A 16,790-nucleotide genomic window follows, 5' to 3' on the forward strand; every position below is an offset into this window, starting at 1 on the left:
GTCGGAGGGCCAGTACAGAGGGCGTGCCGCACTGTCGGAGGGTCAGTACTGAGGGAGTGCCGCACTGTCGGAGGGTCGGTGCTGAGGGAGCGCCGCACTGTCGGAGGGTCAGTACTGAGGGAGTGCCGCACTGTCGGAGGGTCAGTACTGAGGGAGTGCCGCACTGTCGGAGGGTCAGTACTGAGGGAGTGCCGCACTGTCGGAGGGTCAGTACTGAGGGAGTGCCGCACTGTCGGAGGGTCAGTACAGAGGGAGTGCCGCACTGTCGGAGGGCCAGTACAGAGGGAGTGCCGCACTGTCGGAGGGTCAGTACTGAGAGAGCGCCGCACTGTCGGAGGGGTCAGTACTGAGGGAGCGCCGCACTGTCGGAGGGGTCAGTACTGAGGGAGCGCCGCACTGTCGGAGGGGTCAGTACTGAGGGAGCGCCGCACTGTCGGAGGGGTCAGTACTGAGGGAGTGCCGCACTGTCGGAGGGTCAGTACTGAGAGAGCGCCGCACTGTCGGAGGGGTCAGTACTGAGGGAGCGCCGCACTGTCGGAGGGGTCAGTACTGAGGGAGTGCCGCACTGTCGGAGGGTCAGTACTGAGGGAGTGCCGCACTGTCGGAGGGTCAGTGCTGTGATACTAACCATATTGTTTTGTTTTTAAGTGATGTTTGTGAAGGGATAAATATTGGAAATTATAACCCTCCCACCATCACCACCCCCCAGCACCCTTCTTTTCTTTTAATCAGTGGCCTGGAATCTTTTATGTTCACCTGAGAGGGCAGACGGGCCTTCGGTTTAACGTCCCACCTGAAAGACAGCACCTCCGACATGCGTCTGCTGCCCTCGTCGTTCTAGGTGGTCGAGGTGGTGGGTTCGGGCGGTGCTGTCGAAGGGGCCTCGGTGAGTTGCTGCAGTGCATCTTGTAGATGGTACACACTGCTGCCACTGTGTGTCAGTGGTGGAGGGAGTGAATGTTTAAGGTGGGGGAGATGGGGTAGAGTGTGTTCAGTGAGGAGGGGTGGGGGGTGGGTTGGTCAGTAGCTGTCTCGCGGCCAGGGCCTGCTGCGCTGTCTGTTCCTCTCGTTGCGATTCTGCTCTTGGCGACGGTTCAGGAGCCGGTCCTGCGGGTCGTGCCCGTTGGTGGTGCTGTGCCTCCCGCCGCCGTGGCTCCTGTGCGGCCTGTGCGCGTCCCGGTAGGCGGAGGCGAACCCGTCCTCCAGGCGCCGCGACCGGGGCCGGGGCGAGGGCTGCCACTCCTTTTCGGGGCTCTCGCCGGCCTCGTCCGACTGCATGGGGCTCTCCGGCTCGATCGAGGTCTGGTCCCCTCCGCCGTCGTGGGGAATCATCTCCTGATCCTGTCCCGGGGGGAGGCAAGAAACACACGGGTTAGGGTTAGGGAGACCAGAAAGTTAGCGCCAAACCCCTTGCGAATCACTGGTTAGGCCCCCCCCCCGGCCTGGAGTACTGCAGGGCAATTAAAGGCCCTGCGTTTATTCTCTTTGGTACACAATACCCTCGGAGAGGGGTGGGGGGGGGGGTGCGGAGGAGCTCGACCAGAACGGTCCCGGGGGGGGACGAGGGCTTCAGTCGATGCGGAGAGACTGGGAGAAGCTGGGACTGTTCTTCCTCGGAGCAGAGAAGGTTAAGGGGGTAGATTTAATCGAGGCATTCAGAATCAGGAGGGAGTTTGGATAGAGAGAGAGAGAGAGAGGGAGAAACTGTTTCCGGTGTCGGGGAGGGTCGGTAACCAGAGGGGACACAGATTTAAGATAATCGGTAAAAGAACAGAGGGGGGGGAGAGAGGGGGAGAATTTTTATTTTTAACGTGGGGGAGTTGTTGTGATCTGGAACGCGCTGCCTGAAAGGGCGGTGGAAGCAGATTCAATAGTAACTTCAAAAAGGGGGGGGAATTGGATAAATACAGGAAGGGGGGAGAAATTTGCAGGGATGTGGGGTGGGGGGGGAAGAGCAGGAGGGGAGAGCGGGGACTAATTGGATAGATCTTTCAGCCTTTACCTGTAAGCTGGAAACCACAGAGGGCGGGGTCATGAGGCTCTGCTCCAGGAGGGGGTTTACCGTCCCGTTTCCGGGTGAGTGCGTGGCACGCCAGTACACCTCCAGGTACTCTGCGAGGTGCTCACAAGCATCCTCCAACTGGTTCTCATCCAGGATCACGTCAAACATTTCCTGCCGGGTCAAAGGGCTCCAGTCGGTCAAAGTGTCCGCAATGACTCCACGCCGATATGCCTCGAGTGGGTGTATAATCCCGAACGGTGACCATTGCGAAATCCCCGCCCGCCATCATCATCCTCGGTCGGAGGGGTGGGAGGGTCACTGCTGACCCCTGAACTGTCGGAGGGGCGACACTGAGGGAGGTGGAAGGGTTCTGGGGAGTCAGGAGGTGAAGGACTCGCCAGAGAATAACCAAGCCTCTTAACCTGCTCGAGGAGGCACAGCACTGGCTGTCAGTGAGGCGCTCCCTCAGTACTGACCCTCCGACAGTGCGGCGCTCCCCCCGTACTGACCCTCCGAGCCGACCCTCTGGCAGCGCGGCGCTCCCCCCGTACTGACCCTCCGACAGTGTGGCGCTCCCCCCGTACTGACCCTCCGACAGCGCAGCGCTCCCTCAGCCCTGACCCTCCGACAGTGTGGCGCTCCCCCCGTACTGACCCTGCGACAGTGCAGCCCTCCTTCAGTACTGACCCTCCGAGCCGACCCTCTGGCAGCGCGGCGCTCCCTCAGCACTGACTCTCCGACAGTGTGGCACTCCCTCAGTACTGTCGCAGGGTTTATGGCTCACGTCTGCGGTGGGTTGCCGCGCACCTCCGACTCTGTGACTCACTCGATGACCCTCCTCAAACACCAACCGTGCGGCCAATCGACGTCTCGCACTCCGGGCTGGCCTACAACCCCCCAACCCCCCCTCCCCCCCCCCCCCCCAGCCGCAGGTTTCTGTACCTACTGGCAGAGCGGCGGGTACCCCCCAGAACCCGTGCAGGGTGCGGCCTGACGACAGGAGGCGAGGTGAGACTTACGGGCGGGCATTGTGCCAGCTTATCTGCGGCCATCAGCTGCACGTTGAGTTGTTTGCTCTGGGACTTCCCTCTGGACTTGACCAGCCTCTGCAACACCTGCAGTGGGGGGGGGGGGGGAAGGGAGGACGTGCGGTGAGGCAGCGTTAAAGAGACGGGGAAAATTCACAGCGCAGAACGAGGCCATTCGGCCAATCGTGTCTGTGCTGGCCGAGAATGAAGCATCCTGCCCCATCCCACTTTTCTTGTTCTGTAGCCCTGTCGTTTACCGCACCTCCAGTGCACATCCATATATTTTCCACTGCCCTTAAAAGCAACGCATTCCAGGCCCCCACCGCCCTCTGGGTGAAAAAAAAATCTCAACTCCCGCTAGCCGAGAGAGATCGCAAATGGAGACAAATCTTCTGTGCCAACTAAAAAAAGCCCAACGCCCGCCCCCCCCCCCCCCCCCCCCCCCACACGCTAGACGAAGAGCAGTGACTGACCTTTGGCGACGAGACCTTGACATACACGATGATGGGAGCCAGGGAGGTTTTAGCCAGCTGCGACGGGTGATTTATCGTATCTGCGTCCAAGATGACCAACTGGAGGCTCTTGGCCAGCTCAAATATCCTCTCGATCTCGTTCTGAACCTCAGCTGTCACGGGGGGAGGGGGGGGGAAAGCAATGATACGTGAAACAAAACCTCTCTCAAAGAATTTCCTACGCGCCGGGGACTGATCGTGAGGGGCGAATGTCAGAGGGAATCAACATCTGCTGCTCCCGAGTATAAAACACAAAAACTTTGATTTGTCCGGCGCCTTTCACTGCCGCACAGCGGATGAAGTACTTTTTTTTTTTCCCGAAGGGTAGTACGTAGGAAACGCGACAGTCAATTTTGAGGTGATAAACGACCGGATCACCCGTTTTTATTTAGTGATGTTTGAGGATAATTACTGGGAGTGTTTGATGGGGGACAGTGTAGAGGGAGCTTTACTCTGTATCTGACCCCCGTGCTGTACCTGTTGGATAGTTGGCTCTTTATCTCATCATTCAAGCTGGTGATGAATGCATGTTTTGGGTGGAGTTCGTACGCAGATGGGTGACATCTCCCCGCACACCAGCCTCCCCATCTCGCTCCCGCCCGGCCCTCGACACCCCCCCCCCCCCCCACCATCGCCTCTGACCCCTGAACTCACCGATACTTGACCTCGTGTTCGATCTCTCGATGATAGCCCGCTTGCTGGGTTATTCAACACGGATCGTTTGGCGAGGGAGAGGTCAGCTGTCACCACGGGTTATGGAGATCCTGACGGAGAGACGACACTCACAGTCACGGGAGTAAAGCAAGACCGGGCCGGGGTGGGGTGGGGGGGGGTTCTCCCAGCTCCTTTCACCCCCTCCCCAGGACGTCCCAAGCACCTCAATGGAAGGAGTTTTTTTAAAATGCTGAGTGTGGTCGCTGTTGTATTGTGGGAAACGCCGATTTGCGCACAGCAAGATCCCACAAACAGCAATGGGATAATGACCAGCTAATTTTTAGTGATGTTGGTCGAGGGATAGATATTGCCCCCAGGTCATTGGGGAAAAATCCCCCACAAAAACTCTTCTTCCCAATAGAGGCCCATGGGGTCTTTTACATCCGCCCGAGAGGGCAGACGGGCGCCTCGATTTTCAGACCTCGTCCAAAGGACGGCACCTCAAACGGTAATGGGAGACCCTTATCCATTAGCCAGCACGCCGTTTACATATCTCACCTTCCATCGAATCTGTGCTTCAAGAAGTCGAACAGGGCTTTCTGCATCATGTCAGTTACCTGCGGAAGGAGAGAGTCAGAGGCAGAGAAGAGAGAGACGGTGACAGGGTGGGCGGGAGAGGCTGAAACCCAACAGCGAGGGATTGTTGCACCGACGTGAAAGACGCGACACAAAATCTTGGACAAACAGCACTGTGATAAATGACCGATTATTTTTTGTGTGTGTGTGTGTGTTGATTGAGGGATAAATATTGGTCCTGGGGCACGTTGGAGAGCACCACCCCCCGCTCTTCTTCCCAGTAGTGGCCGTGGGATCTTTTACATCGACCCGAGAGGGCAGACGGGGGCCTCGGTTTGATGTCCCGTCCGAAAGGCGGGCACGTCTTGACAGCGCTGCGCTGGGAGTGTCAGCCTATGTGTTCGTGCTCAAGTCTCTGGGCTGGACTTTAGACCCACCACCATTTCACTCCGAGGTCAGAGAGACAGAGAGCATTACCCTCTGAGTCACACTGCTGGCTGGTGGAGAGAGAGGGGGGTGCTCCCAGGAACAGACATTGGACTGCGCTATAAACCCTTCTGCACCGCAACCCCCCACCCCCCCCCCCCCCCCACCCCACCCACTGGCACCCGTCTGCTGCCCAGGCAATGAGATGATGCTTGCCTCGTATCCTTTGAGCGAGGGCCCGACTAAAACCACAGGTCTCATGGAAGGTACCACGTCATAAGGCGGAACAAGTTCTGTCTGAAACAAGGAGAGGGTTTTAGGTTTCTCGCCTGCCTGTGCCCCCTATCGCACGGCCCAATGAGCAAATATCATCACTGTCAACGCAGTGTATCAAACACGAGTCACAGCTACCATGGAATGAGAGAGCGATACAGCACAGGAGGAGTCCATTCGGCCCATCGAGCCTTCTCTCCTCTCCCCCCCCCCCCCCCCCGGTTCTTTTACCGATTATCTTAAATCTGTGTCCCCTCTGGTTACCGACCCTCCCGCCACCCGAAACAGTTTCTCCCTCTCTCTCTCTCTCTCTACTCTATCCGAACCCCCCTCCCGATTCCGAACGCCTCCATTAAAACTCCCCCCTTAACCTTCTCTGCTCCGAGGAAGAACAATCCCAGCTTCTCCCAGTCTCTCCGCATTACCCGAAGTCCCTCGTCCCCCGGTTCCATTCTGGCCAATCTCCTCCGCACCCCCTCTCCGAGGCCTCGACATCCTCCCCAAAGTGCGGTGCCCAGAATACTCCTGGGGCCGAACCCAATGTTTCATTCAGATTTGGCATAACATCCTTGCTTTGGTACTCTGTGCCTCGATTTATTAAGCCCAGGATCCCTCAACCTGTCCTGCCGCCTTCAGTGATCTGTGCACATACCCTCCCCGCACCCCACCCCGACCAAGGTCACTCTGTTCCTGCACCCCCTTTAAAATTGTACCCTTCAGTTTATATTGCCTCTCCCCATTCTTCCTACCAAAATGAATCACTTCTCTCTGTTAAACTGTGTCTGCCACCTGCCTACCCAGTTCTGTCTTGTCCTCCTGCAGTCTGTTGCTATCCGCCTCACCGTTTACGACATTTCCGAGTCTTCGTATCATCGGCAAACTTCGAAGTTAAGCCAAATCCAGGTTATTAACCTATATCAAAAAAGGCAGAGGTCCTAATACTGACGGCTGCTTAGGTTTGCCTTACTCCCATCTGGAAAACAATTGTTCACTGCCCTTTGTTTTTCGCCTCCAAGTCCAGATAGACGACATCAACTGCAATACCCTCATCGACCCTCTCCATTACTTCACCGCTGAACTCCATCAAGTTAGGCATACACAATTTTCCATTTACAAACCCACCCTGACTGCCAATCCAAAAGCCGACTAATTTTTGCCGCTGATTTTTTTTTTTTTTCGTCTCTGAGAGTTTCTGTACCACCAGTGGTAGGTTGACTGGCCTGCAGTTGGCAGGTTTATCTCGTCTACCCTTTTTTTAAATGGGAGTGTAACATCGTCATTCCGTACATCGTCCTTCTTTATATATGCCCCTGTCATTTCTCGTCTTTGACAAATTCCACCCCCCGCCCCACTCTTGCTTCCCGCCCCTCCCCCCCCCCCCCCCTCCGCCCCCCAACATATTCTCAATCTTCGCTTGCACCTCAAAATTATGGGCCTCTTTGCCCTTGCTTCACAGTGTAGAGGGAGCTTTACTCTGTATCTAACCCCCGTGCTGTACCTGTCCTGGGAGTGTTTGATGGGGACAGTGTAGATGGAGCTTTACTCTGTATCTAACCCCCCCCGTACTGTACCTGTCCTGGGGAATGTTTGATGGGGGACAGTGTAGAGGGAGCTTTACTCTGTATCTAACCCCCGTACTGTACCTGTCCTGGGAGTGTTTGATGGGGACAGTGTAGAGGGAGCTTACTCTTTATCTAACCCCCGTACTGTACCTGTCCTGGGAGTGTTTGATGGGGACAGTGTAGAGGGAGCTTTACTCTGTATCTAACCCCCCCGTACTGTACCTGTCCTGGGGAATGTTTGATGGGGGACAGTGTAGAGGGAGCTTTACTCTGTATCTAACCCCCCCAGTGCTATACCTGTCCTGGGAGTGTTTGATGGGGACAGTGAAGAGGGTGAATGTACTGTACTGTACCCAGTGCTGACATCCCTCAACCTGATAAGAACAGAAGATATAGATCCACACTTACCACCTTTTGCTTCTGTTTTGCTGTAAATTAAAAACAAAAAAAATTCAAATTAGTAATCTGAGCCTTTCAGCCCCTCCTCGAGCATGTCACACAGGAACAGGAGGAGGAGGACATTCGGCCCCTCCTCGAGCCCGTTAGACAGGAACAAGAGGAGGCCATTCAGCCCCTCCTCGAGCCTGTTACACAGGAACAGGAGGAGGCCATTCAGCCCCTCCTCGAGCCTGTTACACTGGAACAGGAGGAGGCCATTCAGCCCCTCCTCGAGCCTGTTATACTGGAACAGGAGGAGGCCATTCAGCCCCTCCTCGACCCTGTTACATCGAAGTATCGCTCGTGGGATCGGCTAGTAGAACCTCCTGAATGGGCTGGTGATTTTTTTGAGCTTGTGAATTCATGCAGAGCCCTCTGAGCCGCCGTGGGACATACCTGTTGATGGAGGAGTCGACCTCCAGCTGCCTGATACCATCTCGCCGAGGTTGGTCGATGAATTCCCCCCTTTCCTAATGAGAAGGAAATCCGCGTTAGTGTCTGTCACACGCTCACGAACTCCCCCCACCTTGTTGGTGTACAAGCCACCCCTTCTGTCCCCTCGCTGCGCCGGACATTCCCCCCCTGTCCGACTGCCCGATTAACTTAAGGATGTGGCATTGCATGAGGTGTATAGCACAGAAACAGGCCCTTCGGCCCATCTGCTCGGTGCCAGCTTCCCCCCCCTTAAATGAATCTACGCCGTTCGCCTCAACCCACTCCCTGTGGTAGTGAGTCCCACATTCTCACCGCTCTCCGGGTGAAGATGTTTCTCCTGAATTCCCGGTTGGATTCATCAGTGACCGTCTTATATCAACAGCACCCCCCCCCCCCCCTTAGTTCTGGTCTTCCCCCCCCCACAAGTAGAAACACCATCTTTGTGTCCACTCCACCATGACTTTTCATAATTTTTAAGCCCTTGATCAGGTTACCCCTCAGCCTTCGCTTTTCAGGAGGCCCGGCCTGACGGGTACAACCTCACATTTCTTGTAAATCTTTTCTGGACCTTCTCCAGTGCCTCTGCGTCCCATTTCTATCACACGGGGACCGGAGCTGTGCACAGTCCTCCAACCAAGGTTTGATACAAGTTTAACGTCACTTTTCAATTCCGCCTCCCTGGAAATAAACCCAGTTTCACAGCAGCAGGAGGAGGTGGCCATTCAGCCCCGTTCAGTAAGATCGCGGCCGATCTTCTACCTCGACTCCCGCTTTCCCGCCCTGTCCCTCGATTCCCTCGGCGTCCCAGAAACCCACCGCTCTCCGTCTTGAATACACTCAACGACTGAGCAATCCCCCTCCCTCTGGGGGGTAGAGAATTCCAAAGATTCACAAACCCTCCGAGTGAAGATATTTCTCCCCCCCGTCTCAGTCACAAACGGACGACCCCTTATCCTGAGACTGTGACCACCACCCCCCCCCCCCCCTCCCCAGTGCTAGACTCTCCAGCCGGGGGCGGGACAAACAGCCTCTCTCCATCTACCCTGTCAAACCCCCTCAGAATTTTATACGTTTCGATGAGATCGCCTCTCATTCTTCTAAACTCCAGAGAATACAGGCCCGTTCTACTCAATCTCTCCTCATGGGACAGCCCTCTCTCATCCCGGGAATCAGTCTAGTTCGTTGCACCCCCCTTTCTAAGGCAAGTATGTCCTTCCTTAGGTAAGGAGACCGAATCTGTCCACCGCACTCCAGGTGTGGTCTCACCAAAGCCCCTGTACAATTGCAGCAGGACTTCCTCACTCTCATACTCCGAACCCCCCCCCTTACAATAAAGGCCAATGTACCATTTGCCTTCCCAATTGCTTTTTGTACCCGCATGTTAGCTCTCTGTGATTCTGTGTACAAGGGCACCCAAATCCCCCTGAACGCCAACATTTACTCGTCTCTCACCTTTTAAAAAAAAAATTCTGTTTTTGCATTCTTCCTTCCTACCACAGAATAACCTCACACTTCCCAACATTGCACCTCATCTGCTACCATTTAGAGCCTCTTTCCATCCACCTCACAGCTTACTGTCCCACCAAGCTTTGTGTCGTCAGCAAACCTTTGGGCGGCACAGTGGTTAGCACCGCAGCCTCACAGCTCCAGGGACCCGGGTTTGATTCTGGGTACTGCCTGTGCGGAGTTTGCAAGTTCTCCCTGTGACCGCGTGGGTTTTCGCCGGGCGCTCCGGTTTCCTCCCACTGCCAAAAACTTGCAGGTGATATTGGTCATTGTAAAATTGCCCCTAGTGTAGGTAGGGAGTATGGGATTACTGTAGGGTTAGTATAAAAAGGTGGTTGTTGGTCGGCACAGACTCGGTGGGCCGAAGGGCCTTTTTCAGTGCTGTATCTCTAAATAAATAAATATAAAAAAATAAAATAAATTAAAAAAAACTTGCATACATCGCAACTCAGTTCCTTTGTCGAAGTCATCAATTCAGATTGTAAACAGCTCAAAGCACTGATCCTTGCAACTAGTTACAGCCTGCCATCTCAAAAATGGTCCGTTTATTCCTAATCTCTGTTTTCTGTCCGTTAACCAATCCACAATCCATGCTCATATACTGTCCCCCAATCCTATGATCTGCAGTCTTGAGTAACAACCCCTCGTGTGGCACCATATCAAATGCCTTCTGAAAACCCAAATATATTACATCCACTGGTTCCCCCTCATCTACTCTCCTAGTTCCACCCTCAAAAGAGTCTAATGGGTTTGTCAAACACGATTTCCCTTTGGTGAAACCGTGCTGACTCTGTCTAATCATATTGTGACCCTGTCATTCTTACTAGGGTGCGGTGCCCATAATTGAGCACAATACTCCATCTAGTGCCTAACGAGTGACTTATAAAGGAAATTTCTTACCCGTGGCTACTCTGCCTTGACCTGATAGCCTCCAGTCGCAGTGGACTTGGGATAAAGCCAGTCTCGTACCCCTCTTTCACCAGCCGTCCGATCCACCAGTCGTTGTTGTATTTCTGTAGAAACGGGAACGGAGGACGTGATCTACGGCTGGCAGGGGTTTGCGGGAGGGGGAGGGGGCGGTCAAGGGTGACCCTAGCCAGCGAGTTCGATGAGGCTATTCCCACAAGGGGGGAAGCAAGGCCAAACCTAAACCCCTGGGGGAGGAGGTCAATTCAGCGATAAGCAGAAAGTGAGAGCGGCCAATGAAAACAGAGAGATGGGACGCGACTGGGTCCACTGAGATTCCACAGAATGTGATTGGAAGGGCAACAGTGAGGACATTGGTATTCTTTTCAACATAATGAATGAAATGGTCCATTAGGATTTTCTAAAATAAGTGAGAACAGAAAGGGTTTGGGTCCATTGGGATTGAGTACAGTGGGAGTGAATGGGAAGGGATTTGGGTCCATTGGGATTGTGTACAGTGGGAGTGAATGGGAAGGGGTTTGGGTCCATTGGGATTGTGCACAGTGGGAGTGAATGGGAAGGGGTGCGGGTCCATTGGGATTGTGTACAGTGGGAGTGAATGGGAAGGGGTGCGGGTCCATTGGGATTGTGTACAGTGGGAGTGAATGGGAAGGGGTGCGGGTCCATTGGGATTGAGTACAGTGGGAGTGAATGGGAAGGGGTTTGGGTCCATTGGGATTGTGCACAGTGGGAGTGAACGGGAAGGGGTTTGGGTCCATTGGGATTGTGCACAGTGGGAGTGAATGGGAAGGGGTTTGGATCCATTGGGATTGTGTACAGTGGGAGTGAACAGGAAAGGGTTTGGGTCCATTGGGATTGTGCACAGTGGGAGTGAATGGGAAGGGATTTGGGTCCATTGGGATTGTGCACAGTGGGAGTGAATGGGAAGGGGTTTGGGTCCATTGGGATTGTGCACAGTGGGAGTGAACGGGAAGGGATTTGGGTCCATTGGGATTGTGCACAGTGGGAGTGAATGGGAAGGAATTTGGGTCCATTGGGATTGTGCACAGTGGGAGTGAACGGGAAGGGATTTGGGTCTATTGGGATTGTGCACAGTGGGAGTGAACGGGAAGGGGTTTGGGTCCATTGGGATTGTGCACAGTGGGAGTGAATGGGAAGGAATTTGAATCCATTGGGATTGTGCACAGTGGGAGTGAACGGGAAGGGATTTGGGTCGATTGGGATTGTGCACAGTGGGAGTGAACGGGAAGGGGTTTGGGTCCATTGGGATTGTGTACAGTGGGAGTGAACAGGAAGGGGTTTGGGTCCATTGGGATTGTGTACAGTGGGAGTGAACGGGAAGGGGTTTGGGTCCATTGGGATTGTGCACAGTGGGAGTGAACGAGAAGGGGTTTGGGTCCATTGGGATTGTGTACAGTGGGAGTGAACGGGAAGGGGATTTAGGTCCATTGGGATTGTGCACAGTGGGAGTGAATGAGAAGGGGTTTGGGTCCATTGGGATTGTGTACAGTGGGAGTGAACGGGAAGTAGGTTTAGGTCCATTGGGATTGTGCATAGTGGGAGTGAACGAGAAGGGGTTTGGGTCCATTGGGATTGTGTACAATGGGAGTGAACGGGAAGGGGTTTGGGTCCATTGGGATTGTGTACAATGGGAGTGAACGGGAAGGGATTTGGGTCCATTGGGATTGTGCACAGTGGGAGTGAACGGGAAGGGGGTTTAGGTCCATTGGTTTGTGGGCCAGCTTGACATTAGTTTTGATTGTAATGAGTTCTGACCTCTTTTATGTGTAGAAAGTCCTTGGCATCGAAGGAGATTGCAGCTCCCTGAACCGGAGCGTCCTCGTCCAGCGGCCCGCAGTATGTAACGTTTGTTCGGACAGCAAACGCTACTGGTTTCTTCTGAGGGAGGAACCGAGGTTCGTTAGTACGGTGTAGAGCAAGGGCAACTTCTGTAACCAGAGGCAAGACGCCTTCAAACACAGTCTGCATGCAACCTCGCCTTTAGTAAGTCAATAGCACGTGACATAGCAAGGTATTTTAACGTAACAACAACTGATGCATTTATATAGCGTCTTTCACGTCGTAAAACATCCCAGGGCACTTCAAACGAGCAATATCAAATGGAATTTGACACCGAGCCACAGAAGGAGATATTTGGACAGCTGACCAAAACCTCAGTCTAAGATCTAGGTTTTAAGGAGGAGAGAGAAAGGCGGAGAGGTTAAGGGAGGGAATTCCAGAGCTTAGGGCCCCCAGGCAGCTGAAGGTGCGGCTGGCAATGGAATTGGAGAAGTGCGGAGATTCCAGAGAGTTGTCGGGCTTGAGGATGTTACGGAGATGAGGAGGGGTGAGACCATTCCCCGTCACTCTCGTGCCCGCTGACCCTACACCGGCCCCGGTCCGATTCATCCGTGCTTCCAAATCCCTCCACGGCCTCCTCGCCGCCTCCCCCTCCCCTATCTCTGTAACCTCCTCCCGCCCCGACAACCCTCTTGAGATCTCGGAGCTTCTCCGATTCAGATCCCTTTCTCCCCCAGGGTCATATCTAACCAATTCCCTCCCCGCCCCCCCTCATTCAGCCCTCCCAGAACGGAGTGCGGTCACCCCGGATGCGGGGCGGGGGAGGGGTTGCTGGGAGGGGTGGGCGGTCTCCAGATTTTACACGGAGGAAGCTTTGGTGGGAGATGGGGAGACGCTTCACCTTGGGACAGCTCCGTCGTTGCCCGGACTTTGGCATTTTTGGGGATCCGCGATAATCAAGAATAGAATCACAAAAGGTTTAAGGCACAGAAAGAGGCCACTTGGCCTCGTCACTGACCTCTCTGCTAAGGTGAATAGACCCTTCACCTCCACTCTGTCCAGGCGCCTCACAACTTTGTACATTTCAATTAGATCTCCCCTCGGCCTGACCAGGTGTATCCTAGGATGCTATGGGAAGCAAGGGAGGGAATTGCTGGGGCTCTGGCAGAGATTGTTGTATCATCATTAGCGACAGGTGAGGTACCGGAAGACTGAAGGATAGCTAATGTTGTGCTTTTATTTAAGAAGGGCAGCAGGGATAAGCCAGGGAACTACAGGCCGGTGAGCCTGACATCAGTGGTGGGAAAGTTATTGGAAGGGATTCTGAGAGACAGGATTTATATACATTTGGAAAGGCAAGGTCTGATTAGGGATAGTCAGCATGGCTTTGTGCGTGGGAAATCATGTCTCACGAATTTGATTGAGTTTTTCGAGGAGGTGATCAAGAGGATTGACGAGGGCAGGGCGATGGACGTTGTCCACATGGACTTTAGCAAGGCCTTTGACAAGGTCCCGCATGGTAGGCTGGTCTGGAAGGTTCGAACACATGGGATCCAGGGGTGAGCTAACAAATTGGATACAAAATTGGCTTGGTGATAGGAGGCAGAGGGTGGTAGTGGAGGGTTGTTTGTCAGATTGGAGGCCGGTGGCCAGTGGTGTGCCGCAGGGATCGGTGCTGGGCCCTCTGTTGTTTGTCATATGTATTAATGACTTGGTTGTGAATGTAGGGGCCATGATTAGTAAGTTTGCAGATGACACCAAAATTGGTGGTATAGTGGACAGTGAAGAAGGTTGTCTAAGGTTACAACAGGATATAGATCAACTGAGAAAGTGGGCAAGGGAGTGGCAAATGGAATTTAACGCAGACAAGTGCGAAGTGATGCATTTTGGGAAGTTAAACCAGGGCAGGACATATACAGTGAATGGCAGGGCCCTGGGGAGCGTTCTTGAGCAGAGACCTTGGGGTGCAAGTACATAGTTCCCTGAAAGTGGCAACACAGGTAGACAGGGTGGTGAAGAAGGCGTATGGCATGCTTGCCTTCATCGGCCGAGGCACTGAGTACAAGAGTTGGGATGTCATGTTACAGTTGTACATGACGTTGGTTAGGCGGCATTTGGAGTACTGTGTGCAGTTCTGGTCGCCGCACCACAGGAAAGATGTGATTAAGCTAGAGAGGGTGCAGAAAAGATTCACAAGGATGTTGCCTGGTTTGGAGGGCTTGAGTTATATAGAGAGACTGGATAGGCTGGGTCTGTTTTCCCAGGAGCGAAGGAGGCTGAGAGGAGACATGATAGAGGTATATAAAATTATGAGAGGCATAGATAGGGTGGATAGCCAGAGTCTGTTTCCCATGGTAGGGGTGACTAAAACTAGAGGGCATAGATTTAAGGTGAGAGGGAGGAGGTTTAAAGGGGATCAAAGGGGTAAATTTTTCACACAAAGAATAGTGGGTATCTGGAACGAGCTGCTTGAGGAGGTGGTGGAGGCAGGAACAGTAGCAACATTTAAGAGGCATCTGGACAGGTACCTGAGAGAGCAAGGCATAGAGGGATAGGGAATTAATGCAGGCAGGTGGGATTAGTATAGATAGGCATTATGGTCAGCACGGACGCGGTGGGCCCAAGGGCCTGTTTCTATGCTGTACGACTCGAGAACAACCCCAGTCTATTCAATCTTTCCTCATAGCTGCATTTTTCCAGTCCCCTCCAGTGCAGTTACCCCCACAATCGGCCTCGTGCGGTTGCGTCTTTACCCTCCCCGCCTCCTGGCCGGGGATGAGCTTCCTCTCCCCGACCCCCAGTACCTTGGCCTGCTCGAGCTGGTAGAGCGACTGCTGCACTGACTCCGACTCCTGACGGACTGCTTCGTGGGGCTCCTCCAGCGACAGGTCCGAGTCCGATGGCCGGCTGGGGTAGGAACCGGCAGAGCCCTGTACGGGAGAAGCACGTAAAAACAAAAGAGCAGCAGCAGGTTGGGAAAGCACAGCTCGGAAAAGTGAGGATCATTTTTCTCCGGACTGAGAAGGTGATGAGGTGACCCACTGGAAGCGTGATGAGAGTTTGCATTTCCGCAATGTCTTTCACCACGTCAGGAATTCCCAAACGCGTCACAGATAATGAAGCACTTTTCTTTTGGTTTTGAAGCGCGGTCACGGTTGTAATGTAGGAAACGCAGGGTCGGAGGGTCAGTGCTGAGGGAGCGCCGCAGGGTCGGAGGGTCAGTACTGAGGGAGCGCCGCACTGTCGGAGGGTCAGTGCTGAGGGAGCGCCGCACAGTCGGAGGGTCAGTGCTGACGAGGCGCTGTATTGTCAGAGGAAGTTCCCCACCCTAACCTTCCCAATTCACCCTGGAGAGTTCCAGATTTCCACTCCCCCTCTGTGTGAAGATGTGCTTCCTGACATCACTCCAGAACAGCCCTGGTTCTAATTGTAAGGTTCTGCCCCCTTGTTCTGGACCCCCCCCCCCCCCCCTCACACCAGAGGAAATAGTTTCTCTCTATCGACCCTAACGACCCCTTTAATCATCGTAAACCCCTCGATCGGATCACCCCCTTAATCATCTGTACTCGAGGGAACACGTTTATGCAACCTGTGCTTGTAACTTTATCTCACATACCACAAGCACTCACACACGCCTGCACAAACTCACACACACGCGCAAACACACAGACACGCAAACACACAGACACGCAAACACACAGACACGCAAACACACAGACATGCAAACACACGCACACACAGACACACGCTCGGTGCAGCCAGAGATGACAAATCAAACCCATCATAAATCGCCAGAAAACACTGGCCGACGAAAAGCCTGCCAGAGTCCCCCGAGCCCTCACCGAAACCCTCCCTCTCTTCCAGCGCCTGGGGTTGCTAAGATACAGCAGCAGTTCTAGGAGGGAGAGCTGGGGGGGGGGCGGTGAAAGAGAGAGTGAGAGAGAGAGAAAGCTACCCAGACTCGGATGCTGCCCTCTCTCTCTCTCTCTCTCGACCCGTGAGGTCAGGTTTACTTGATGGTCGGGGAGACTCAGCTGGCTATCAGCTCCTGCACAAGTGATTAGTTTTCCTCTCATTCCCCCCCCGCAAACCACCGCCACCGCCCCCCCTCCCCAATCTCTCCCCCTCCCCCGCCTGAATGAACAGAGAAGCTGCAGGATTTAAAGACCCAACCTCCTCCCTCGCCCGCACCCACCCCCACCAATGCCTGCACACCTCGCACGAGGGTGAGAATTTTAAAATCGAGGTGCTGCCGGACCGGGAGTCAGTGTGGGTCAGCGAGCGCAGTGGGGGATGGGTGAACAGGGACTCGGGGGGGCGAGTTAGGACACGGTGGGGGGGGCTGCAGAGTTTCGGATGAGCTGAAGTTTAGGGAGGGTGGGAGATGGAAGACCGGCCAGGAGAGCGTCGGAACAGTCGAGTCTGGAGGTGACAAAGGCAGGGAGGAGGATTTCAGCCGCAGGTGGGCGATGTTACACAGGTGGAAAGCGATGGTGTTGGATGTGAGGTCGGAAGCTCATCCCCGGGATCAAATGGGGACACGGAGGTTGTGAACGGAGGGAGAGGGATGGGCAAGACAGAGGCTGAGTGTTTCCTACATTTCTGTTTTTAGTTCAGATTAGCCAACATCTTGTCCCCTCAGCACCGACCC

At 54.2% G+C, this 16,790-nt stretch overlaps 1 protein-coding gene across 1 annotated transcript in view; it reads right to left on the minus strand.

The window, feature by feature from the left end:
- Positions 1–445: 445 nt before the first annotated feature.
- LOC137359315 (voltage-dependent L-type calcium channel subunit beta-3-like) overlaps positions 446–16,790 on the minus strand; it is a 35,837-nt gene continuing 19,492 nt past the window's right edge. The window contains 14 exon segments of the mRNA XM_068025337.1: positions 446–1,341; positions 2,003–2,173; positions 3,022–3,117; positions 3,504–3,655; positions 4,197–4,241; positions 4,244–4,289; positions 4,291–4,306; positions 4,755–4,813; positions 5,415–5,495; positions 7,442–7,461; positions 7,868–7,941; positions 10,313–10,425; positions 12,116–12,238; positions 14,944–15,069. Of these exon segments, the coding sequence (XP_067881438.1) occupies positions 1,021–1,341; positions 2,003–2,173; positions 3,022–3,117; positions 3,504–3,655; positions 4,197–4,241; positions 4,244–4,289; positions 4,291–4,306; positions 4,755–4,813; positions 5,415–5,495; positions 7,442–7,461; positions 7,868–7,941; positions 10,313–10,425; positions 12,116–12,238; positions 14,944–15,069 (1,443 nt within the window). The 3' untranslated portion in view covers positions 446–1,020.

Source organism: Heterodontus francisci, unplaced genomic scaffold (assembly GCF_036365525.1).
Source record: "Heterodontus francisci isolate sHetFra1 unplaced genomic scaffold, sHetFra1.hap1 HAP1_SCAFFOLD_1118, whole genome shotgun sequence".
Lineage (NCBI taxonomy): Eukaryota > Metazoa > Chordata > Chondrichthyes > Heterodontiformes > Heterodontidae > Heterodontus > Heterodontus francisci.